The sequence below is a fragment of the Doryrhamphus excisus genome, chromosome 12 (genome assembly GCF_030265055.1).
Source record: "Doryrhamphus excisus isolate RoL2022-K1 chromosome 12, RoL_Dexc_1.0, whole genome shotgun sequence".
NCBI classification, from domain to species: domain Eukaryota; kingdom Metazoa; phylum Chordata; class Actinopteri; order Syngnathiformes; family Syngnathidae; genus Doryrhamphus; species Doryrhamphus excisus.
In genome coordinates, this window is record NC_080477.1 from 5358455 (window position 1) to 5381618 (window position 23164).

Below are 23164 nucleotides of genomic sequence, written 5' to 3' on the forward strand. Positions count from 1 at the left end.
CATGAGACCGCAAAGAACAGGAAAAGTTTGACATCTAATGAAAATGTGGTTGCATATTGTTTATGTTTTCTTCGTAACTGTATCCATTTGCTGGCTCTGAAGCTTTGGAGGGTCTGGACTAGATTTAGATGCTGTGAGGGCAGAGTTCTGATACATCAGCCCATCAATCTGTTGCAGAGTAAAGTTAAACCCAAATCCCAACTGGCTGTCAGATGCAATGAACCCTGCACTTCATTGAAATAACTGCCCTTTGTTATTAAAATGAATCAGTCCCTACAGAAAACATAAAATTCTTCATTTTGTCGGTTACCTCCCAAGTCTGACTTGTATTAATCTTACAGTATGATTTCCATTTTTCCACCATGTTTCTTTACACAGGTCCAGAGCCGGTGCTGTTGTTTGCCAATCGAATTGATATCCGTCAGGTTCTGCCACACCGTTCTGAGTACACGCTGCTTCTCAACAACCTTGAAAACGCCATTGCCCTCGACTTCCATCACAGCCTCGAGCTGGTTTTCTGGTCAGATGTGACACTGGACCGCATCATGAAGGCCAACCTCAATGGGTCCAATGTGGAAGAGGTTGTGTCCACCGGCCTGGAGAGCCCAGGTGTGCTTTAATAGGATGCTGACTTTGATATAGGACAGTATTTTGGTTAAAATCAACCAAAATAAATTCATTTATTGTTTCCTAATGCAGGTTAATCTTAACTACAGCATTTAGAACACGGGTGCTCACACTTTCTCGGCATGCAAACTACTTTTAAAATGACCAAGTCTGAAAGAGCTACCTTCTACTATAAATATAGAAAATATATTTATTTACTACATGTATGAATATGAGTATTTATTTACATATCGAATTGTGCATGTATATCAGGGGTGCATGCACTTTTTGCATGCAAATTACAAGTCACAATGATGTACCTCTTTGTATAATTACACATAATTGTTTAACATACAGTATGTGTACATAACCTGAGTAGTCTTTGAGCGAGAGGCAGAGTCCACCATGGACTGGTCGCCAGCCAATCACAGGCATTTATAGCATTTCTCTGTCAATCAGGTGGGCTGGCTATTGACTGGATCCATGATAAACTGTACTGGACAGACTCCGGAACCTCCCGCATTGAGGTGGCCAACTTGGATGGCACCCATCGCAAGGTGCTGCTGTGGCAGAACATGGAGAAGCCCCGGGCCATCGCGCTGCACCCTATAGAGGGGTATGAGCTCAAACTCGCAGTCACTAACTGATTCGGAGCAGATGGTTTCAAATGTGCACACTATCCTCTCTGGATGTGTCCCAGTTGTAGCGCAGTTCCAGTGCTGGGATTAGAGTTTGGCAGTACTCCTGTGCCCACAGGCGTGCATCTGTGTGGCGTAAAGATTTCCTAAAAGAAACAGTGGCTAAGACTCCCTTACTTTGTGTTGCAGCGGCAGGACGGAGAATATAAAATGAAGACACATTTAATATGTTATGGTAGTCAGTTCTTCATATTCATCACCAGTGATATAAACCAGCAACCTAATGTGTCGGTACGTTGTCCTCTTCAGTAAGATCTACTGGACTGACTGGGGCAACACACCTCGCATTGAGTATGCCAACATGGATGGCTCCAATCGGCGAGTCATCGCAGACACACACTTGTTCTGGCCCAATGGCTTAACCATCGACTATGCAGGCCACCGCATGTATTGGGTAGACGCCAAGCACCATGTCATCGAAAGGGCCGACCTGGATGGGCGGAATCGCAAAGCTGTCATCAATCAAGGTAAATTTTTTGGTATGCTTTTAAAATCCAGTCCACATATGGTCGCTCCTGGAATGACGAAATAAACTTGGATGAGGACATGATGCCTGTAATGTAATCTATTCACTGCATGTCTTTTCTTCCTCTTACAGTAATTGTTGTAGTCTGTTTGTAGTAAAAGACCCAAATTGATCTACTAGTTCAAATAAAGGCCTATTTTACGCACACCTCTCTCAATTATACATGCACACACACTCATCATTATACCATACAATTGGTGCAATACTTCTGTGAAAAACCATATGAATGTTTTACTGACTTAAGCACAATTTGCAGCGTAAGCTTTTTGTTTGCCTTTACTTATTTGTTGCTTTCTGTGTGCTCAAATTAGGGATCTGGAAATGATATGTAAGCAGGCCAAGTATTGATCTGTTTTATTGTGCCTACTTCATCTTTTTTGATACTTCAGCCTGCACTGTAACGATGGCAATGTGACAATGTTACCCTGCAACAATGCAGCACACTGCCTGCAGCATTTGTAAGCTCAGCCGGGGAGGAAAATGATAACAAATATAGCTAAAGCTTAATGCAAATATATGACCGTTCATTGTGTTTGACACAGTTTCGGTAGTACAGTAAAGTCTCGTTATATCGATATTGGTTATAACGAATTACTGCTTATTACGATACTATTTTCATTTCCTGGCAAATTTCTAGTCTTTTATGATATAATTAGTTCCGTTAGTACGATACCCGGTTATTATGATAATCCGGTTACTACGATGCCCTTTTCATCTCCCGCCAGCCAATTTGGTCTGCTTATATCGATACAAAAGCAGCTTAAATCAATCTTTGCTTAAGGATTTCAATACCAAAAAAGAACACGGCAAACGGCTGCTTCCAGTCAACTTTATTTTTCACACTTCCACCACCAGAGCGCAGCACACACACCGATTCCCGCACTTCCTGGTTCACAGGTCATGCTCAACCCGCCCCACATAGCTGGCCAAACACATGCCTGCAACAGAAGAACCAACTGACATAGCATACACACCTATTCCAACAAAGACACAAGCGTACAAATACATGTATTTAATTGTGTTGTATTCAGATATCTTTTTATTCTATACACACGAGAGAAACCACGAACGCAGTTGGTTCTTCTGTTGCAGGCATGTATAGAACAATGTCGAGTGCATTATTGCCCACTTTTAATGCAGTTCGGCGCAGGATCGGATATATCGACAGTCCGGTTATATCGATATTTTTTCCGACTCCCGACAATATCGATATAACGAGACTTTACTGTATATCGACAAAACACTGGAATTGCACTGGACTATAAGTGGCATTTACTGGTATTTATAATCTTGCTACAATCAGAACAGGCTGTGTTATTGGAGTGTCATGGCGCTGCTGCTAACTGCATTAAATTCACTAGAAAAGAAGAGGAAGTCAGCGGAAATGGGCAATGTTTCCACCAACAAACTAAAGCTACGAGTGAAACACCCATATTTTAACACCAAAAGTTTAATTCTGCATTCACAAATCAGGGCTCGACAATAACGATGTAGCGACGGCCCGGGGCAAGTTAAAACAAAATTTGGGCAAGTAAATCCAATCAGTGATATTCTCGTCGGGCAAGTGCACTTTTAAAAGCGGTTGGTTGGGTGTTGGTAAAACACGGACTGCATTATTTGGGTGGTAATTTGCAAACCAATCCTTGCAAATCTTGAAATGGACCAATCAGAATCGTTTATTTAGACCGCAGTCCGTAGTCCACAGTCCGTGTTTTACCCACACCTTGTTCACGATCAACCAATCAGCGATTGTTTGACTACAAAAACATCTATCATGGCGTCCCTGCCAACATTGTCTAATTCAACAACTTGTGAAGGAAAACAGCAAAAAGTGATGAAAAAGTGCCTCCTAAACAAGTATTTTATTAGCGGCAGCAAATCAAATGATGGCACAGGTGAGTGAATCACATTGCTGTGACAATTTGAAGTGGTCACAATGAAACACCACCCATTAGATCCAATACCAAGTGCTGATTTTGCACAAGCTACAAAATCTAGCGCTTCCATTTCTCTGTGGATTTTTCTCACCTTTGCTTCACAAATTATTGTTTGACCATTGAGCATTTTTTATGGATTAAAAACACTTTACTAGTACACAAATGTGTCTATTCAATAATGTTTCATTGTGGTGCACAACTTATAAATATCACTGCTTACTACGACTACCATGTGTAAGGTAGTATGGCATGCCATGTTAACATACATCTACACAATTTTTCAGACATTCCTCCAAATACAATGCATCAGTACTATTATCTGATGAATTATCAGCATATATTGATATATGATATCATTATGGCAGTCTTTTCATTTTACATGGGGCAAGTTCGGGCAAGTAGTTCTCACCTTAAGGATTCCCCATAGACAAGTCATTTTTGTTTTTAATGTAGAACCCTGCACAAATGAATAAAAGTGACTGAAGCAGAAGCTACAATCTCCAAGATAGACGTACTTAGTGTCCTAATTCAACATCAATCCACACAGGTAAAATAAGTACAGTAAACCTCGGATATATCGGATTCAATTGTTCCCACTGGTTTTGTCCGATATAAGTGAAATCCGTTATATGCGTATACCGGAAAATGTCCGTTTTACGCATATATCGGATTTATATCCGGTATATGCGTAAATCGGATTTTATCCGTTATAAAAAGGCACTTCCTTGACTATGTTTCCAATGTACCTGGACTCGCAGGCAACGCTGCAAATGACGTCGTATAGCGGCCTGTCACAATTCGGCGAATCGGAGCGCCACGATGCGGCCATCCGATATATGCGAGGGAAATTTAATGGAAATGCATTGGAACGGGACTGGAGATTTTGTCCGAAATAGGCGAAATCCGTTATAAAAAATCCGATATATGCAATGAATTTTTATTGGAAATGCATTACAGAAAAATCGGTTCTTTTTTATCTGTCTGTTGTGAGCGAATTTCCGATATATCCGAGTCCGATATATCCGAGGTTTACTGTATACATAAATGATCATTAAAAAAGTGCAACTTCTACTCTGGACGCTGCGGTGTATAACTACTGTCACTGTATAAGGTGACAGTTTACAACAGAAGTTAAGCTGCCATGTGAATATAAAGTGGGTGTTATTGTATATACAGTAAATATTACCTAAATGTGTTTTGCATTTGAAAGTCTGTTTATTTAGTGTTCATTTTTTTATCAGCTATAAAGCGCAAGCAACAGTCAGGATTGTTGGAGAGTTCGTTTGTGTGTGTGTGTGTGTGTGTGAGTGTGGTTGGAGGGGGGTCTGCGTGTGCGTGCATTGTCCGTGTGAGCACTCCTTAATGATGTGTGCTCTCAGGATAAAAGGCTGTAATTGGCCCTGTCCTTTCTCCAGAGCCTCTGTTTGCTCAGACAACACACAGGACAAATGGAACGTGCGTGTGTCTGTGTGCACATTTCTGCTGTGCCAAGGAATGTTAATGAGTGTCTACTTCCCTACACCTATAGTTGTGTTGTGCCAGTTTGCGAGCTGCATGAGTGCCAAATTCCTAGAGCTGGACAGTGGACGGGTTGGCAGTTGAATGCCCTACCAGCTTACACACCTGTGCGCCCACTAGATGGGTGGGGGGTTGTGAACTTGATCTAGGAGTACATGGAGTACATGCGCCTGAAGATACTCTATACTACAGATGTCTCTTTTGTTGCGTTTTTCTCTCCTCAGGGTGTAGTCAATTGAGCAGCATAACAGCACCCCCTTGTGGAAGGTTTTGACTGACCTGTATGGCAAGAATGTGACATGTTTGCATAAAGTTCATCTTTTTTTTTAGTTACTCGATCCATCATGCTTTAACTGAGACCACTGTCACTTGACACTTATTGCAATGTGCAATGTTGTGGTTGTATAAGTAAAAAATATAGACTTATGTTGTCAACCATTAAGCGCCATGAACTCATGTACTGCCAAGTATACAGAAAAATGCGGTTCCAGAAAAAGCCCGTAGAGAGACCACCAGTAAGCTGACATATTGTCGCATACACTCTAATCCGAGCTGATTTATGTCCATCTGGAAGCAGTGCTGCATTACTTACGTCAGAGATCAACAGAGAGGGTGACAAATTCAATTGTGGTGTGAGAGCAGTGAGGGGTGCCACATGTAGGTTAAAGGGGACATTACTGTGACGGCTTGGTGTGGCGCTTGATGCCCCGTCAGCCTGCAGCTGCTCGCCCAGCTGTCCCGGAAAGAACGAGAGCGGAGGCGGGGGTGAAGCGCGTGTGTTGATGACATGGAAGAAGGTGACCATGTCAAAGCTATCTGCCTCTACGGCTGTAAGTGAGGTGGAAGAGAGTGTATTATTTGTCTCCCTCGTGATAAGATAAGATCAGTAAACGCACACAGACAGCCGCTATCACCTCAAGCACACCTGGGCCAGGTTGGAAGGATCAAAAGACACAAAATTCTCTCACCTCAAAAGTCATATGTATGTATAGTATGTAATAGTTATTTTGCAGTAATATCTCTTGTGACCTATATCTGCTTTTGGTAGCTCTGGCAACAACGGCTCTGACCAGGCCTTTTCGCAGTGACATCCTCATACAACGCAGTGCTGATTGGTTGTGAAGTCATGGGGGAACAAGTCACAAATTCCATCTCTTATGAGTGTGCTTTAATAAGTAACCGCTGTTCTGTTAAATGTTCCAATTAGGTCTTTTTTCTTTCCCTTAGGTCTTCCTCACCCATTTGCCATCACAGTGTTTGAAGACAGCCTCTACTGGACTGACTGGCACACCAAGAGCATCAACAGTGCCAATAAATTCACCGGCAAGAACCAAGAGATCATCCGTAACAAGTTGCACTTTCCCATGGACATCCACACCTTGCACCCCCAGAGGCAACCTGAAGGTCTGGTCTCAACTATGTTGCATGCAAGGAAAAAAAACATCTGTTTATTATTGTTATTGTCCCATTCATAGTCAATGCACACGTTTATTTATTAATGAGCATCGGGTAAGAATAGCAAATAAAACTGTTTAACATAAGTTGTTCTAGGGCGGCACGGTGGTCTAGTGGTTAGCACGCAGACCTCACAGCTAGGAGACCAGGGTTCAATTCCACCCTTGGCCATCTTCTGTGTGGAGTTTGCATGTTCTCCCCGTGCATGCGTGGGTTTTCTCCGGGTACTCCGGTTTCCTCCCACATTCCAAAAACATGCTAGGTTAATTGGTGACTCCAAATTGTCCATAGGTATGCATGTGAGTGTGAATGGTTGTTTGTCTATACGTATGTGCCCTGTGATTGGCTGGCAACCAGTCCAGGGTGTACCCCGCCTCTCGCCCAAAGACAGCTGGGATAGGCTCCAGCACCCCTGCGACCCTCGTGAGGAAAAAGCGGTAGAAAATGAATGAATGAATGAATGAATAAGTTGTTCTAAAGAGAATGTCGGGCTGTTTCTTGAGTCAGCAAAATTCAGCATTCTTGTCTTCATTCATATCTGTCAAATTAGCGCATAAAAGTGTATTTATAACTTCTTGTCGACCCACTGATACATATACAGTACGTGAAATATTCATCCACTCCACAGAATTGCTATTGACTGTATTGGTACGGAAATAAGACTCACATTTCAGACTTCGAACTCATTTGTTTTATTGCTGTCTGTGTTTGACTTCCCTGTAGGAGGCAAAAATCGCTGCGGCGCCAACAATGGAGGCTGCAGCCACTTGTGTCTCCCTAGCAACAAGACCTACACCTGTGCTTGTCCAACTGGCTTTAAGAAGGTGGACCACTACAACTGTGCCAACAGTGAGTTTCTCAGTTTTGCTTATTCAAACTGTGCTATGTTTGTGTGTGTGTTTGTGTGTGTGCGCGTGTGTGTGTGTGTGTACAGTGGTGTGAAAAAATGATTTCTTCTGAAAAATAGGTGGGAAAGTTAATGATGAATCGTTTCACTTAAATACTCCATTTAGTGTTCAGTTGTGTCGTTAGTGAATAATTTACAGTTGTTTGATGATCTGAAACATTTAAGTGTGACAAATGTGCCAAAAAAAAAAAAAAGAAATCAGACCACTATATGAACAAACTGATGAATGGATGGGGGTTCAGGAGGTTTATGCAGTTCATTTCAAGTTCAGTTCCACCAATAGTTTACAAAGTTTTACTTGCATTGTGCTCACTTTGTGTCGTAAATCTGTAGACTAAAATAATTTCTTTAATTTAATTATTAAATCATGTATGCAGTATGTAAATTTGTACCTTTTGTGTATGTCAGTGATTTGTGTTGTTTTCATTGTTGACCCATTGTTAAAATAGAAGACTGACAAAAGACCTTTGGTCTTTAATCAGGTCTTGACAAGTTCCTGCTTTTTGCCCGAAGGACGGACATCCGACGAATCAGCTTTGACACAGAGGATATGTCAGATGATGTCATCCCACTGGCTGATGTGCGCAACGCTGTGGCACTGGACTGGGATGCCAGAGACGGCTACATCTACTGGACTGATGTCACCACCGACTCCATCAACAGAGCCCTGTGGAATGGCAGCAAACAGGAGGTGAGCGCCGGCCAAAGAATGCCCACATGGCCCCCCGCTTCTCATCCAGCCTTCGTTGGCGTTGCAAGGCTGAAAGAAATCGTCTGGTGCCATCTACAGTTGTAATCTAGAAGCACACTTTGTATTGCTACTGGGTTCATCTTACAACTATTGACTCGTTCAAACCAGTAGTCAGCTGGTAAACTATGCTGACATATAAATTAATTTCACATTCATTTCCAACCAACAAAAGCATAAAGGGATTTCAATAATTCAGCTGTTACTCTTGGTGAGACCATGGAATCACTATAATAATGAATAGATATGACAGACAAAAGACACAGCCTACCTTTGATATTGTGACAGCTTCTAATTTGCATTTATTTTGCTTCTGCTTTTTCAGTTGGTGGTGGACACCAGTCTGGAAAGTCCTGCAGGTTTGGCCATTGACTGGGTGACCAACAAACTCTACTGGACTGATGCTGGTAACTAATTTTTGTGACTAATGCTCATAGGTAGGGTTGGGCATCGATAGGAACCGGGACTAGCATTCCGATTCTCCCATAATCGTTCATTTTTTTTAATTTTTTTTTTTTTTCATTCATTCATTCATTGATTTTCTACCGCTTATCCTCATGAGGGTAGCGGGGGTGCTGTCTTGGGGCGAGAGGCTGGGGCAGTCACAGGGCACATATAGACAAACAACCATGCACACTCACATTCATACCTATGGACAATTTGGAATCGCCAATTAACCTAGCATGTTTTTGGAATGTGGGAGGAAAGCGGAGTACCCGGAGAAAACCCACACATGCACGGGGAGAACATGCAAACTCCACACAGAGATGGCCGAGGGTGGAATTGAACCCTGGTCTCCTAGCTGTGAGGTCTGCGCGCTAACCACTCGACCTCGTTTTTTTTTTTAATTTATGATTTCATTTTTTCAGAACCGGAATCACTGACATTCAAACGATGGCCAACCCTACTCATAGGACATTACACTGTAAAGTAAAACATGTGTTTGGTGACCCAGGTACAGATCGCATCGAGGTCTCGAATGCAGATGGGAGTATGCGGACAGTGCTTATATGGGAGAATCTTGACCGACCAAGAGACATTGTTGTCGACCCAATTGGAGGGTGAGATTATTGAAACGACAAGTTTAATCACTACTTTTCAGGGCATTTCTCACATATCCTTCCTTTCTTTATAGTTTAATGTACTGGACTGACTGGGGTGCCAACCCAAAGATTGAATGTGCTGGGATGGACTCTACCAATCGGATAGTCATCATATCTTCCAACTTGACGTGGCCCAACGGACTTGCCATTGACTATGAAACTAAACGCCTGTACTGGGCAGATGCTGGCATGAAGACCATTGAATACGGGAACTTTGATGGCTCCAACCGACAGGTAAGGGTCACTTTCATGAGTTTATAGAAGATTGTCCAAGCAGTGGTTACACTGAAACGTCTCTAAGTTGTGAAATGTCACGGTTCCGATATATTGTGATGTCCAGGTTTTGATTGGAAGCCAGCTGCCTCACCCCTTTGGCCTCACAGTGCATGAAGACATGCTGTACTGGACGGACTGGCAGTCTAAGAGCATCCAGAGCGCTAACAAGCTCACCGGTTTGGGTCGGCATACGCTTGCAGAAAACTTGGAGAACCTCATGGATATTCATATGTTCCAGAGGCACCGCGAAACAGGTGCGTGTAAGGGTGATTCTCCTGGAAAGGGGTACCAGCGAGGGGGCCGTCACTTCCAGGGGCATGACGCACAGCCTACAGTGAAATACGTATATCAGTAAAATATATCAAAATGTGTTATTTCTTTGCATCAAGTGATAACTTTATTTTAATATGCAAATTGGTTAGAAAATAAGAACCTTAATTTGTCCACGCTTTTGGTCCACCTGTCAGGAGAGTGACCCATCTGTGAGAACATCAGAGTGGTCTGCCACATTTTTAACCCGATAAGAAGTAAACTATCTTCTATTGCAGAGGTAGGGAACCTATGGCTCGGGAGCCAGGTAGGGCTCTTTTGATGACTGTATCTGGCTCTCAAGCGTTTCTTACCACAATAAAAATGTATTTTTGCTAACATTTTAAAGTAAACATCACAGAAATGACTGTTAAAAATAATCAACAACTTTCTTATGCATTTTAATCCGTCCATCTATTTTCTACTGCAATACGGCCGACCATATCTATCTTTCCTGATGATGTTTTCCAGGTCAAACACCAAAACTCGATTATTACTGGATAATGCGGTAGTCTACCTCGGTCATTGAGATGTCAACATGTAAATATAAACTTTTCTCCTTTAGTCAAATAGTCACCTAGCTAAAGCTGCAGAACCAAGCCTTCTGGCAAAGATGGCCAAAAGAATGAAATATACTGAGTATGGTGCAAAACCATGCAGCAGCAGAAGTTGCATTAATGGCAGCAAGTATTTGATTTATTATTGGACACTGCGCTGCTCACGAAAGTGTGCTGGCCACACCCCCTTGGCGTGGGGTAGTGTGCCTAGTCTACATAATTAGAGCCCATTATATCTAAAACTGTTGGTCTTACATAAAAATGCACACATTTTATTGCATTCAATGTTTAAAAAAATGTATATGGCTCTCACAGATACACATTTTAAAATATCTGGCCTTCATGGCTCTCTTAGCCAAAAAGGTTCCCGACCCCTGTTCTATTGCTTGAAGCAACTCTTTTGATAGTCTGGAGCTCTCTGTGTGAAATCCAGTGCAAGGCATTGCCTGTGTTGGTCTCTGAAGGTGTTTTTTACTGTATTGCTATGAAGGTTGGCTGCATTGTGGATAAAAAGGCAAGAGTGCCAAATCTTTTATTTAATATGCATCAAACCAGGGGTGGTCAAACTGTGGCCCGTGGGCAACATCATGCCCACCAAGCGTCCTAGTCCGGCCCAAAAGGCATTTCCAGATTCCCTTTTTTAAACCTTTAACATCAAAACTTGCAGTGCTATTGTAGCATGCTTGAGTCTTGTGAATAATAAAATGCAATCTGAAGCTTATACAAAACGCACACAAAGTAACCTGCCTACTGCACCATGTGAACGTACAAAAGCGCGATACCCACGCCAAAAAAACACCGCCGCAGGGCATGCTGGGTAGCTTGTGGTACTCTTTCTCCCAACATTTTTGCTTAATTGCAAAATATGTTGATACTCTTGATACATACTCTTGATAACCAATGTTTTACTGTTTATAGCTCATATTGTTGTTGCCGCTGGACTATGCAGAAATAACCGGCAAATAACAGTTTTAAGTGGTTAAGTGGTTTTATTTTGTTGCACCATGTGCAAACAAGTGAGCTGTTCTGTTTGATGGCCCCTTTGCCAAATTGTTTTTAACCCAATGTGGCATAAAAGTCAGTTTGCCCACCCTGCATTGAACACATTACCTTTAGTGTTGTACTTTTATAGTGTGTACTTTTATTAATGTGTTTAGAATATGTGTATATATGTTTATATAAAAACCAAACAGCATACTAAAACTGTTATAATACAGTATTTAGTAGTAGTGAGGCTGAGAGCTTTGGTAAATTACAGTAAAATGAGTCTTGATCCATGGCTGAGAAAGCAGAACCTCAGGGCTCATATTTACAGTGGTATGAAAAAGTTTGGGCCAACAACTAATTATTTATAAAGGAAAATCTGGAAAATTATCAGTGGCGCCCAAACCTTTTCATACTACTGTATCTAATATGTCCGTTTTTTTTTCTTTATTCCCTGAAGGCTGTCAATCAGCAGTTTCTGTTTGCCCCACTACCGCATCGATTTGTCTCTGATGACCTATAAATTAATGTGTTTTATATTTTCTACCTGTAGTCCACAATCCGTGTGCAGTGAATAACGGAGGCTGTAGCCACCTGTGTCTTCTGGCTCCTGCTCCCAAAGCCTACAGCTGTTCTTGTCCCACCGGGATCAACCTTCAGTCAGATGGAAAGACCTGCACACCTGGTATGAAACCCGGTATATGTGTGTATTTCAGAGACACACATCCAAACGACCCAATTTCCAACAAGAGTTGTTATAAAAATGTCAATAAGTCACGTTTTTCCAAATGCAGGGATGAGCAGCTTCCTGATCTTTGCGCGGAGGACAGACATTAGAATGGTTTCTCTGGACATTCCTTACTTTGCCGATGTGGTTCTTGCTGTCAACAGTTCCATGAAAAACACCATTGCCATTGGTGTTGACCCAAAAGATGGTTTGTGTGTCCTTCCAAGAAGACATTGTGAGCTAAGCTCCTGTTCACGTACGTCAGCGTTAAAGCTTTACATTGTATTGTTGCATCTTCTGCAGGAAAGGTGTATTGGTCTGACAGCACACTGAAAAAAATCAGCAGAGCCAACATTAATGGAACAGCTGATGAAGACATCATATCTACAGGTATGCTCACTTATTTAACTCGTCTTAGTGACAGTGACGAGCCTTCTTTTCCTCTCTCTGAAGGCTTGATGACGACAGATGGTTTGGCAGTCGATGCTGTAGGCCGAAAGATTTACTGGACAGACACAGGAACTAACCGGATAGAAGTTGCCAATCTGGATGGCTCCATGAGGAAGGTTCTCGTTTGGCAAAACCTGGACAGCCCTCGTGCCATCGCCCTTTACAACGAGATGGGGTGAGAAAACAAGTTACACAAAAAGATTACAAGTAGCAATATTTGATATTGTACATCACTTCATTACCAATATTGAGATCAACCGGTATTGATATTGCCGTCAAACTAATATCATGCAACGAACACATTATGTAGTATGAAACTCGCACTCTTTTTGCTGCCAGTATTCTAGCCGCGTGTGACTGAGGTGTGCTAATAGATTAGAAGCAAGAAAAACACGTCACTCCACTCTTGAAGCACTTTTCAGTTTGTAAATGTAGAATCTGAATTCAATCAAGACAGGCAGACATACTGCGATTGTCATCACTCTTGCGCCAATGTCATTATCACCAGAAAAAAACAATACAGATATGAACTAACATCTTATTTTTATGTCAATGTTGACCAATGTTATCAGACATCCCTAATTAACTAAGGCTTATTCAGTCATTCCCTGAATTAATCCTGTTTAAGTTGCCGTTTTTTTCTCCAAATAACCTCTCTGTGGGTATTTTACAGTTACATGTACTGGACTGACTGGGGAGAACATGCTAAGCTGGAACGCTCTGCGATGGATGGGTCAGATCGAGTGGTCCTAATCAATAACAACCTGGGCTGGCCTAATGGTCTTGCTATAGACATGGCTGGCTCACAATTGCTGTGGGCTGATGCTCATACTGAGGTATGTAGGAGTTCTAAGAAAGGTGTTTTGTTTCTTATTTGCCTTGGACAGCCTTGGACATTCATTCATTCATTCATTCATTCATTTTGTACCGCTTTTCCTCACGAGGGTCGCGGGGGTGCTGGAGCCTATCCCAGCTATTTTCGAGCGAGAGGCGGGGTACACCCTGGACTGGTCGCCAGCCAATCACAGGGCACATATAGACAAACAACCATTCACACTCACATTCATACCTATGGACAATTTGGAGTGGCCAATTAACCTAGCATGTTTTTGGACTGTGGGAGGAAATCGGAGTACCTGGAGAAAACCCACGCATGCACGGGGGAGAACATGGAAACTCCACACAGAGATGACCGAGGTTGGAATTGAACCCTGGTCTCAGCCTTGGACAAATCTGATAAAAGATTGTTTGAAGATTTGATGAGACAGAAGGAAAGTCGATCATCATTTTAAGATTGAATGTTTATACATCAGGGCCCAATCCCACATCTACCACCTGCAATAAATATATGCAGCACGGTGTATAAGTGGTTAGCACGTTGGCCACACAGTCAGTAGATCAGGAAGACCTGGGTTCAAATCTCCGCTTGGGCATCTCTGTGTGGAGTTTGCATGTTCTCCCTGTGCGTCTGTGAGTTTTCTCCATGGATGCCAACCGCCATAATACCAAAAAAGAAAAAGACAATTGTAGATGGTCCCTGAGCTCCTGGCTCACTTCTCATAGAGACCAACATAAGTCAGACTGCACAGAAAACGTCTCCTTTTGATTAAAAAAAAATTGTATCTCTTTCTGTTTGCCACAGTTAGAAAGAAGTGTTGTTTGCTCTAACAACTATTCCTTTGGAAGGTTTTGATCCTGGAAGTTCGAATTTTTGAATATGTTTATAATTTTACTGCAATAGTTCATGTATCAACGTATAGAGCATACATAGTTATACATCAATAGGCTAAACTGAAAACATCATGTCCACCCTCTGATCCTTCCTAGCGTATCGAGGCAGCTGATCTTAATGGCCAAAACCGGCGGACCCTCGTGACTCCAGTCCAGCACCCATACGGTTTAACCCTTTTAGGGCCACACATCTATTGGACTGACTGGCAGAGCCGCAGCATCCAGCGGGCAGACAAGAATACCGGTGCCAATACCATTACTGTACGTGCCAACCTACCCGGCTTAATGGACATTCAGGCTGTGGATAGGGAGAGACCTCTGGGTGAGTCTGAGTTATGCGGCAAGGGTATGTTTATGTTTCCAAGTTGTCTTCATTGGTCTTTGCTCTTCTCTGTGCAGCAGTTGTGGTAATTAGGCCATTTTCATGAGTGTAATCATTGCAGTGAATAGCACATTTTTGGTAACTAATCCATGTTTTAAGATTATTGGGACACCTGACCATTATACTTGTAATAATTTACAGAAGAAAACATTTTTACGTAAAGGTTTTTACTCTTTGGCAAAACCTTCTACAAGATTTACATTAAGAATTACTGTATGTAAATATCTACCGACAGTTAGGTCCATAAATATTTCGACGGACACAAAGTTTTTCTAATTTTTGGTACTCTACACTACCACAATGTATTTGAAACGACACAGTTCAGATTTAGTTCAAGCGCAGACTTTCAGCTTTAATTTAGTGGGTTGAACAAAAAGATTGCATACAAATGCCAGGAATTGAAGCAGTTTTTAAACACAATCCCTACATTTCAGGGGCTCAAAAGTAATTGGACAAATTAAATAACTGAAAACTAAATGTTCATTTCTAATACTTGGTTGAAAACCCTTTGCTGGCAATGAACCCATGGACATCACCAGACGATGGGTTTCCTCCATTCCAATGCTCTGCCGGGCCCTTACTGCAGCAGCTTTCATTTGCTGTTTGTTTGCGGGCCTTTCTGTCCTAAGTTTAGTCTTTAACAAGTGGAATGCATGCTCAATTGGGTTGAGATCAGGTGACTGACTTGGCCATTCAAGATATTCCACTTTTTTGCTTTAATAAACTCCTGGGTTGCTTTTGCTGTATGTTTTGGGTCATTGTCCATCTGTATTATGAACCCCACCCAATCAATTTGGCTGAATTTCACTGGATCTGAGCAGGTAGAATGTCTCTGAACACTGCAGAATTCAACCGGCTGCTTCTGTCCTGTGTCACATTATCAATAAACACTAGTGACCCAGTGCCTCTTGCAGCCATGCAGGCCCAAGCCATCACACTGCCTCCAGTGTGTTTTACCGAGGATGTAGTGTGCTTTGGATCATGAGCTGTTCCAAGCTTTCGCCATATTTTTTCTTGCCATCATTCTGGTAGAGGTTCATCTTGGTTTCATCTGTCCAAAGAATGTTCTTCCAGAAACATTCTGGATTTTTTAGATCTTTCTCAGCAAAGTCCAATCTACCCTTTCTATTCTTCAGACTTATGAGTGGCCTGTACCTTGCAGTGAACACTCTGTGTTTACTTTAGTGCAGTCTTCTCTTTATGGTAGACTTGATATTCCTAACTCCTGGAGAGTGGTGTTCACGTCACTGGCTGTTGTGAAGGGGTTTCTCTTCACCATGGAAATGATTCTGCCATCAACTACCACCATAGTCTTCCGTGGACGTCCGGGTCTTTTTGCGTTGCTGAGTTGACCAGTCCCTGCTTTCTTTCTCAGGATGTACCAAACTGTACATTTTAGCCATTTCTCTGATGGGTTTTTTTTCTGTTCTCACAGCCTAAGGATGGCTTGGTTCACCTGCATGGAGAGCTCCTTTGCCTGCATGTTGTCTTCACAGCAAAATCTTCTGAATGCAAACACTCAGATCAATTTCAGGCCTTATATCTGCTTAATTTATATTGATATAAAGAATGAATTGCCCAAACCTGCCCATGAAATAGCCTTTTGGTCAATTGTCCAATTACTTTTGGTCCCTTTAAAAAGAGGGTGGCCGATGTTATAGAGCTGAAACTTCTAAATCCTTCAACCAATTTGAATATACCCTCAAATGAAAGCTGAGAGTCTGCACTTTATGTCCATGTCCGTTATATGACTATCTTTGGAGTATGTTTCAGTAAAAGGGTAAAAAAACAAAACTTGTCAGTGTCCAAATATATATGGACCTAACTGTATACCTATACCTGTATATCATTCTGTCAATCAAGATCTGTTAGTAGTCTATACAAATTTGGAGTGTTATCAATAGAATTTTTTGTCATTTTTGATATAATATGATCCTCAGGGTTTAATAAGTGTGGCAGAAAGAATGGCGGCTGCACTCACCTGTGCCTGCCTCGTCCCAACGGTACGTCCTGCGCTTGTCCTACTGGCATCCTGCTCAAGGAAGATGGAAGATCATGTGACAACTCCCCAGAGACCTATCTTGTCTTCTCCAACCGAGTCAGTGTGCGGAGAATCTCCTTGGACACAAACGATCACACAGACGTTCACATACCAGTACCTGAGCTTCACAACGTTATTTCACTGGATTACGACAGTGTTGATGGAAAACTGTACTACACTGACGTCACCTTGGATGTGATAAGGTGATACATGAGATACAAATATGAATGAAATACTGTATGTTGTATGGATTAATTACACTTTACTTGTTGTTTCTAGACGGGCCAGCCTGGACGGCACTGGCATGGAGACCGTAATCAGCCAAGGCCTAAAGACTACAGACGGGCTGGCTGTGGACTGGGTGGCCAGGAACATGTACTGGACCGACACCGGCAGAAACACCATTGAGGTGGCACGTCTTGATGGAACAAGCCGCAAGGTCTTGGTCAACAATAGTTTAGATGAACCCAGAGCTATTGCGGTGTTCCCGAGCAAAGGGTAAGCTAAGTTATAGAATTCTATTGAAATGCCAAAGAAGCCATCCATATTATGTCTTCTGTATTCTCAGTTACACAAAAAGAAGATGCTGAAGTTGCTTTTATCAATTCTGCCTTTTCTCTGTAGGTTCCTGTTCTGGACCGATTGGGGTCATATTGCAAAAATTGAGCGGTCTCACCTGGATGGTACAGACCGGAAAGTTCTAATCAACACTGACCTGGGCTGGCCCAATGGACTCACATTAGACTACGACACAAGGAGGTCAGAAACTAGCTGTGTTTTGTGTATTATATGTTGTATATCATAGAATTATGAAAAGACTACGTTACTTTCACTTGTTAAGTGCATTTTGTGTCATGTTCTGCAGGATCTTTTGGGTAGATGCCCACTTGGACAGGATTGAGAGCTCCGACCTGAGTGGGAAGCTGCGTCAGGTCCTTGTTAGCCCAGTGTCCCACCCCTTCGCCCTAACACAGGTACCCCGACCCCTGCCTTTTTCTACCTCAGTTGTCCATCACTGGGCTGACCCTTCCTCCTGGCCGCCTCCGTCACTCACCTGCTCTCTCACGTATCAGTTCACCGTGTGACTCTGGTCCCTGGTCATCTGCTTGTCCTCCAGCTCATACTTGGCTCATTTGACTTAACCATTTCTTCTACTTCTCTTCCACTCTGACCTTCATTTTCTTCCTCCTTCTTCCGACCCCTCCCCTTATTCCTCCCATCCCCCTCTCCTTGTCTGTGTTTTTCCTCTCCTCTCTTCTTCTCCCTCCGTTTCCCCAGTTGAAGCCGGTGTCCTCCCCTCTAACACCTTTCTCCCGACTCTCGCAGCAAGACCGTTGGATCTACTGGACTGATTGGCAGACAAAGTCCATCCAGCGGGTGGACAAACACAATGGCCGTAACAAGGAAACGGTGCTGGCCAATGTTGAGGGCCTCATGGACATTATTGTGGTATCGCCTAACAGGCAGACAGGTAAGGATGGCATTGAGCTGGCAGAGCTTGTTCTGTCAGGTGCTGAAACAGCAGTGGTGGACAGTATGTGCTGTTAGATGTACCTCAACTGATCCAGAGAGTCAGTATGACCTTAAAGGAAACCTTGCCCAGGGTTCGGAATCGGTTCTTGTTTGAAAGCTCCCTCTTTTTTTTCTTCAGGGACCAATCTCTGTGGGGTGAACAATGGAGGCTGCACTCACCTCTGCTTTGCCAAGACCAACAGTTTTGTCTGTGCATGTCCCGATGAACCGGACGGACGACCCTGCTCCACTAGTAAGTGACATCATTATTTCACAAAATAAACTAAAATAGTTCAAATGTAAAGCTACAGTATGTAGGTATAAAGCGGGGCTCTCAAACTCAATTTACCTTGGGGCTAGGGTCCGGATGAGGCTGGGCCACATCAGGTTTTCAAAAAAAAAACGCATTAAAAACAGAAAGAAAACTAAATAAATAAAACTGTCTTCACTGTTTGTGCTTCTGCTACACTTTTTCACTGCTTTGGTTCCGATTTTCCACAAGAAAAGCTCTGATAAAATATTCCACTGTTCTCAAATATCTTTCATTTTATTTTTCTACATAAAATAAGATGAAAAAATAAATAAATCAAGAATAAAGAAAATAAATCAATCAATCAGTAATAAATACATTAAATAATAATAAAACAGCAAATAAGAAAAACTTAAGAAACCGCATATAGTTTTTTTTCCGATTCAAATGAACAGTATTAACAGTTATTTAACCTTTACACATTAATGAAACTTAATAATTTGACCCAATTAGCAAGTTAGCATCATACTCATCATACTCACTATTAACTTTAACCACGTTTGACGAGCTGCTTTATCTTGTGACTTGTAGAAGCTTGTAGAAGCAAAGCTTATTAAATCCTACCCCTCCATCTGGTACTTTTACCATCAGTAACTGTTACATTTGTTCACTTCCTGCTTTCCATAATACAGTTTAAGGTTTTTTTTTTTTTCTTTTTTTAATAATGCACCTCGTACCGAAGTACAAGGTGATATGAGCATCCAATGACATAATGGGTACCATAGTAAGTGTCAATATAGTGATATATATAGCACATCATGACTGGTTCAAGACTCTTCATCCTTGTATTTAGCAAACATCAACTGCTTGTATTGTTTCTTGAATTGGCTCATCGTTGTGCATTGTTTGAGGTCCTTACTCAATCCATTCCATAGTTTGATTCCACATACTGAAATGCTATGGCTAGCATAACGTAGTCCTAGCATAGAAGTGTTTCAAATGTACTTCTTCCCTGAGATCATATTTCTCCTCTCTTGTAGAGAAGTATTGGATGACATTTTTAGCTAATTGGTTATTTTTAGCCTTATGCATTATTTTAGCTGTTTGAAGATGAACTATATCAGCAAGTTGAAGTATTGTATCGGCAGGGCAAAATCGCGTCAGTTGTGTCCGGTGTGCACACAGCTTTAAGCTGTCATTTCTGGGTACAACATTAAACTTTCATATCAAGGTGGGGGTATAAATCAACTTGACCAAGAATGAGTACCCAAGCTCTGATCCACACGTGTTCATCAGTTGCAGGCTACATCCCTACCTCTCCTGCCAAAGAGGCCAGCAGCACCCCTGCCCCCAATAAAATCCCCAAAGCTGCAACAGAAACCTCCCAAAGAGGACCCTCAGTGGTCAAGTAAGTCCTGTCTCTTTAACTCTCCAAGTATTTTAAAACTCTGTATTAGATTATTTCCAATCATTATCATTATCAACTAATAATAAACAGAATGTCCTGAATTGTTGGTGTTCATCCAGCTGCATTCATGTTGTTTATTCACAGTTGCACTGACAAGAACGTAAATGTGGAAGAGTGCTTACAGAGTAATGTGGTGACAGCCCCTCATGGTTAGTATTCAGCATCGATATACTCCAATCATGTGATACACAACTACAGTAATTGAAATGTTCTTTATCTTCCAGGAGAAGGGCTTCATATCAGCTACGTGATAGGCGGAGTTTTGACTATTCTTGCTATTCTCATTCTCATTGCTGCTTTGATTATTTATAGGTGAGTTCCTAGTTGTGCAGCACTTTTATATACTAAACCTTATTTATATACTAAAACTTACTAAATATTCCTATCATATTTTCTACACCAGTGAGATTTGTGTTTTCTTGTAAATCAACAGACATAAAAAGTCCAAGTTTGCCGACCCAGGAGTTAGCAACCTCACATACAGCAACCCTTCATACCGGACGTCCACGCAAGAGGTCAAGATCGAGGCTTCTCAGAAGCCTCCAATTTACAACCAACTGCGATATAAGAAAGAGGTAATCCCTTTTAGATTACGGAATTTAGCTTGCGTCCATGATATTCATGATCAATGTGTAGGATTATATTCCAGTTCAAATCCAACCTGGAAAGCTGGTTCATAACGTCAGCACACTCGTCTCTCTTTGCCTCCTTGCAGCTCTCCCATCCCTACAACTCTCTCTCCCCCTTTATCTTTTGACCCCACCCCATGATGCGGAGAGGTAGTTATGGCGCATGGAGGAGCTGTGATTTTTCCTCTTGCAGTGTCAGAGTTGTAATTGTGGGCATGCCTGCATTTATTTTAGACTTGCTTTGGTACCAGAGAGTGAGACTAACAAAGTTCGTTAACATATTTTCATATTAACAACAAACACATACGTTAGAAACAAAATGATGGTAAATATTTTCTACCGCTTATCCTCACGAGGGTCAAGACTGTCTTCGGGCAAGAGGCGGGGTTCACCCTGGACTGGTCGCCAGCCAATCACAAGGCACATATATAGACAAACAACCATTCACACTCACATCCATATGTTCTCCCGGAACTCCGGTTTCCTCCCACATTCCAAAAACATGCTAGGTTAATTGGCGACTCCAAATTGTCCATAGGTATGAATGTGAGTGTGAATGGTTGTTTGTCTATATGTGCCCTGTGATTGGCTGGCGACCAGTCAACATCTCTAATAGCTCCAAATGAAATCAATTGGAAACCCCACGAGTCTAATAATATATTTGTCAAACACTAGTCTCTTTAATAGTAGCAGGACATTTAAATCACACGTTAAACCGTGTTATTATGAGCAATGAGGTTTTCTGTTCTAAGACATCACATAATTTAAGGTAAATTCACTTGTTTTCAGTGTATCTTCCAACATAGAACTCTCTGACTCTGTGTGACTGTCCGTCATAACAACGAGGCGTGCATGTGTCAATTACACATGGTGGTTAATTACACCACCAAAAAAAAAGTTCTATATGAAATAAATGAGTTACCACCATTAACTTGTTATTTTGACAGCACTACTAATAACTAAAGAATATTGGCCAACAAAACGCCTACAAATGTCTTTTTCTAGAATGCTTCTAAAACTGTTTAACAAGCAAGAAGAGGAAAAACACTGCACTACTTGCTGCATGGGCATCTTTTTGTGTTGTGCCACGCCCTTCCTTGTTCACCGAAGTGTCAGGACTTGACACGGTTGTGAGTCCTTGCCAAGTGACTGGTCTGCTGAGGAAAAGTGTTTTTGGGACCGTCTGAACTGTTGAACAGATTAGGAAAGTAAAAGGCCTTCTTGGCCGTCTATTATAGATGTCATGGAACGTTTGCCAAAGTTCAAGATATAGATATCTCACAATTGTGTTAGTTTTTGACAAACACTGTTCTCTTTGTTTGCGTTATTGCCTGTGTGGTAACATGGCGGAGGAGAGAATTTTGAAGTTTTAAACAAAGAAGTTGTGGTCATGAGATCCAAAAGGTGTTTAGCCAAGATGGTCTCCTTCATTGCAGGAAGGATATGGCAAGAAATGTGATGATTGGCTTAAGCAAGGGCCACTCGAGGGTCATATACCGAAAAATCAATGGTAATGGTAATGGTAATGGTAATGGTAATGGTTTTATTTCATTTGAACATGCATCAGATTACAATTGAGTGCATCACATAATCAGTTCACAGTTCCACATGTCCAAAAGGAGTAGGAAGAAGCAAAGCTTATTAAATCCTACCCCTCCATCTGGTACTTTTACAATCAGTAACTGTTACATTTGTTCACTTCCTGCTTTCCATAATACAGTTTAAGTTTAAGTGTTTCAAATGTACTTCTTCCCTGAGATCATATTTCTCCTCTCTTGTAGAGAAGTATTGGATGACATTTTTAAGTAATTGGTTGTTTTTAGCCTTATGCATTATTTTAGCTGTTTGAAGATGAACTATATCAGCAAGTTGAAGTATTTGTGATTTTAGAAATAAGGAGTTAGTATGTTATCTGTGGATCAAAAGGATGCAAGTGCCAATTTAATATTTTGTAAGCCACCTCATTTTGACATGCTAAGAATCTTGATATATATATTTCAAAGAAAAAACTGCATTTCAGCTTCATAATATAGTTGAAATGCTACTAAAATGACATTATTTTCCTCCATGATATTACAAGTTTTGTTTGTTTCTTTTGGCTTTTTCCTGATTATGGAGTAGCCACAGCAGATGTTTAGATCCTTGTAAATACTGACTTTTTTCTCTTCAATTGATGACATTTTTTTTTTTTTTGTAATGTTTGGACTTTATTTTCATAAAATTACAGATGTTCTTTTCATTTCCTCCCCCAACTTTCTTAATATTCTTCTTTTAATTCTGACTTTATTCCCACTTTATGAATTAAGAATGGAAGTTATAACAACTTTATTTGCATGTTATGAATTTACTT

At 41.5% G+C, this 23164-nt stretch overlaps 1 protein-coding gene across 4 annotated transcripts in view; it reads left to right on the forward strand.

The window, feature by feature from the left end:
• lrp4 (low density lipoprotein receptor-related protein 4) overlaps positions 1 to 23164 on the forward strand; it is a 111161-nt gene that overhangs the window by 85016 nt on the left and 2981 nt on the right. For 2 of the 4 annotated variants that reach the window (XM_058088485.1, XM_058088488.1), the window contains 26 exons: positions 379 to 609; positions 1066 to 1222; positions 1554 to 1771; positions 6513 to 6689; positions 7464 to 7589; positions 8130 to 8338; positions 8721 to 8802; positions 9351 to 9456; positions 9531 to 9732; positions 9839 to 10028; positions 12178 to 12309; positions 12419 to 12559; positions 12655 to 12741; positions 12805 to 12976; positions 13475 to 13637; positions 14629 to 14854; positions 16855 to 17158; positions 17235 to 17453; positions 17580 to 17714; positions 17821 to 17929; positions 18234 to 18426; positions 18607 to 18720; positions 20014 to 20125; positions 20270 to 20334; positions 20410 to 20497; positions 20619 to 20760. In XM_058088485.1, the coding sequence (XP_057944468.1) occupies positions 379 to 609; positions 1066 to 1222; positions 1554 to 1771; positions 6513 to 6689; positions 7464 to 7589; positions 8130 to 8338; positions 8721 to 8802; positions 9351 to 9456; positions 9531 to 9732; positions 9839 to 10028; positions 12178 to 12309; positions 12419 to 12559; positions 12655 to 12741; positions 12805 to 12976; positions 13475 to 13637; positions 14629 to 14854; positions 16855 to 17158; positions 17235 to 17453; positions 17580 to 17714; positions 17821 to 17929; positions 18234 to 18426; positions 18607 to 18720; positions 20014 to 20125; positions 20270 to 20334; positions 20410 to 20497; positions 20619 to 20760 (4100 nt within the window). Of the gene's footprint in view, positions 1 to 378; positions 610 to 1065; positions 1223 to 1553; positions 1772 to 6512; positions 6690 to 7463; positions 7590 to 8129; positions 8339 to 8720; positions 8803 to 9350; positions 9457 to 9530; positions 9733 to 9838; positions 10029 to 12177; positions 12310 to 12418; positions 12560 to 12654; positions 12742 to 12804; positions 12977 to 13474; positions 13638 to 14628; positions 14855 to 16854; positions 17159 to 17234; positions 17454 to 17579; positions 17715 to 17820; positions 17930 to 18233; positions 18427 to 18606; positions 18721 to 20013; positions 20126 to 20269; positions 20335 to 20409; positions 20498 to 20618; positions 20761 to 20900; positions 21134 to 23164 lie in introns of those variants that run through there. The other 2 variants (XM_058088487.1, XM_058088486.1) reach the window with 2 other exon arrangements.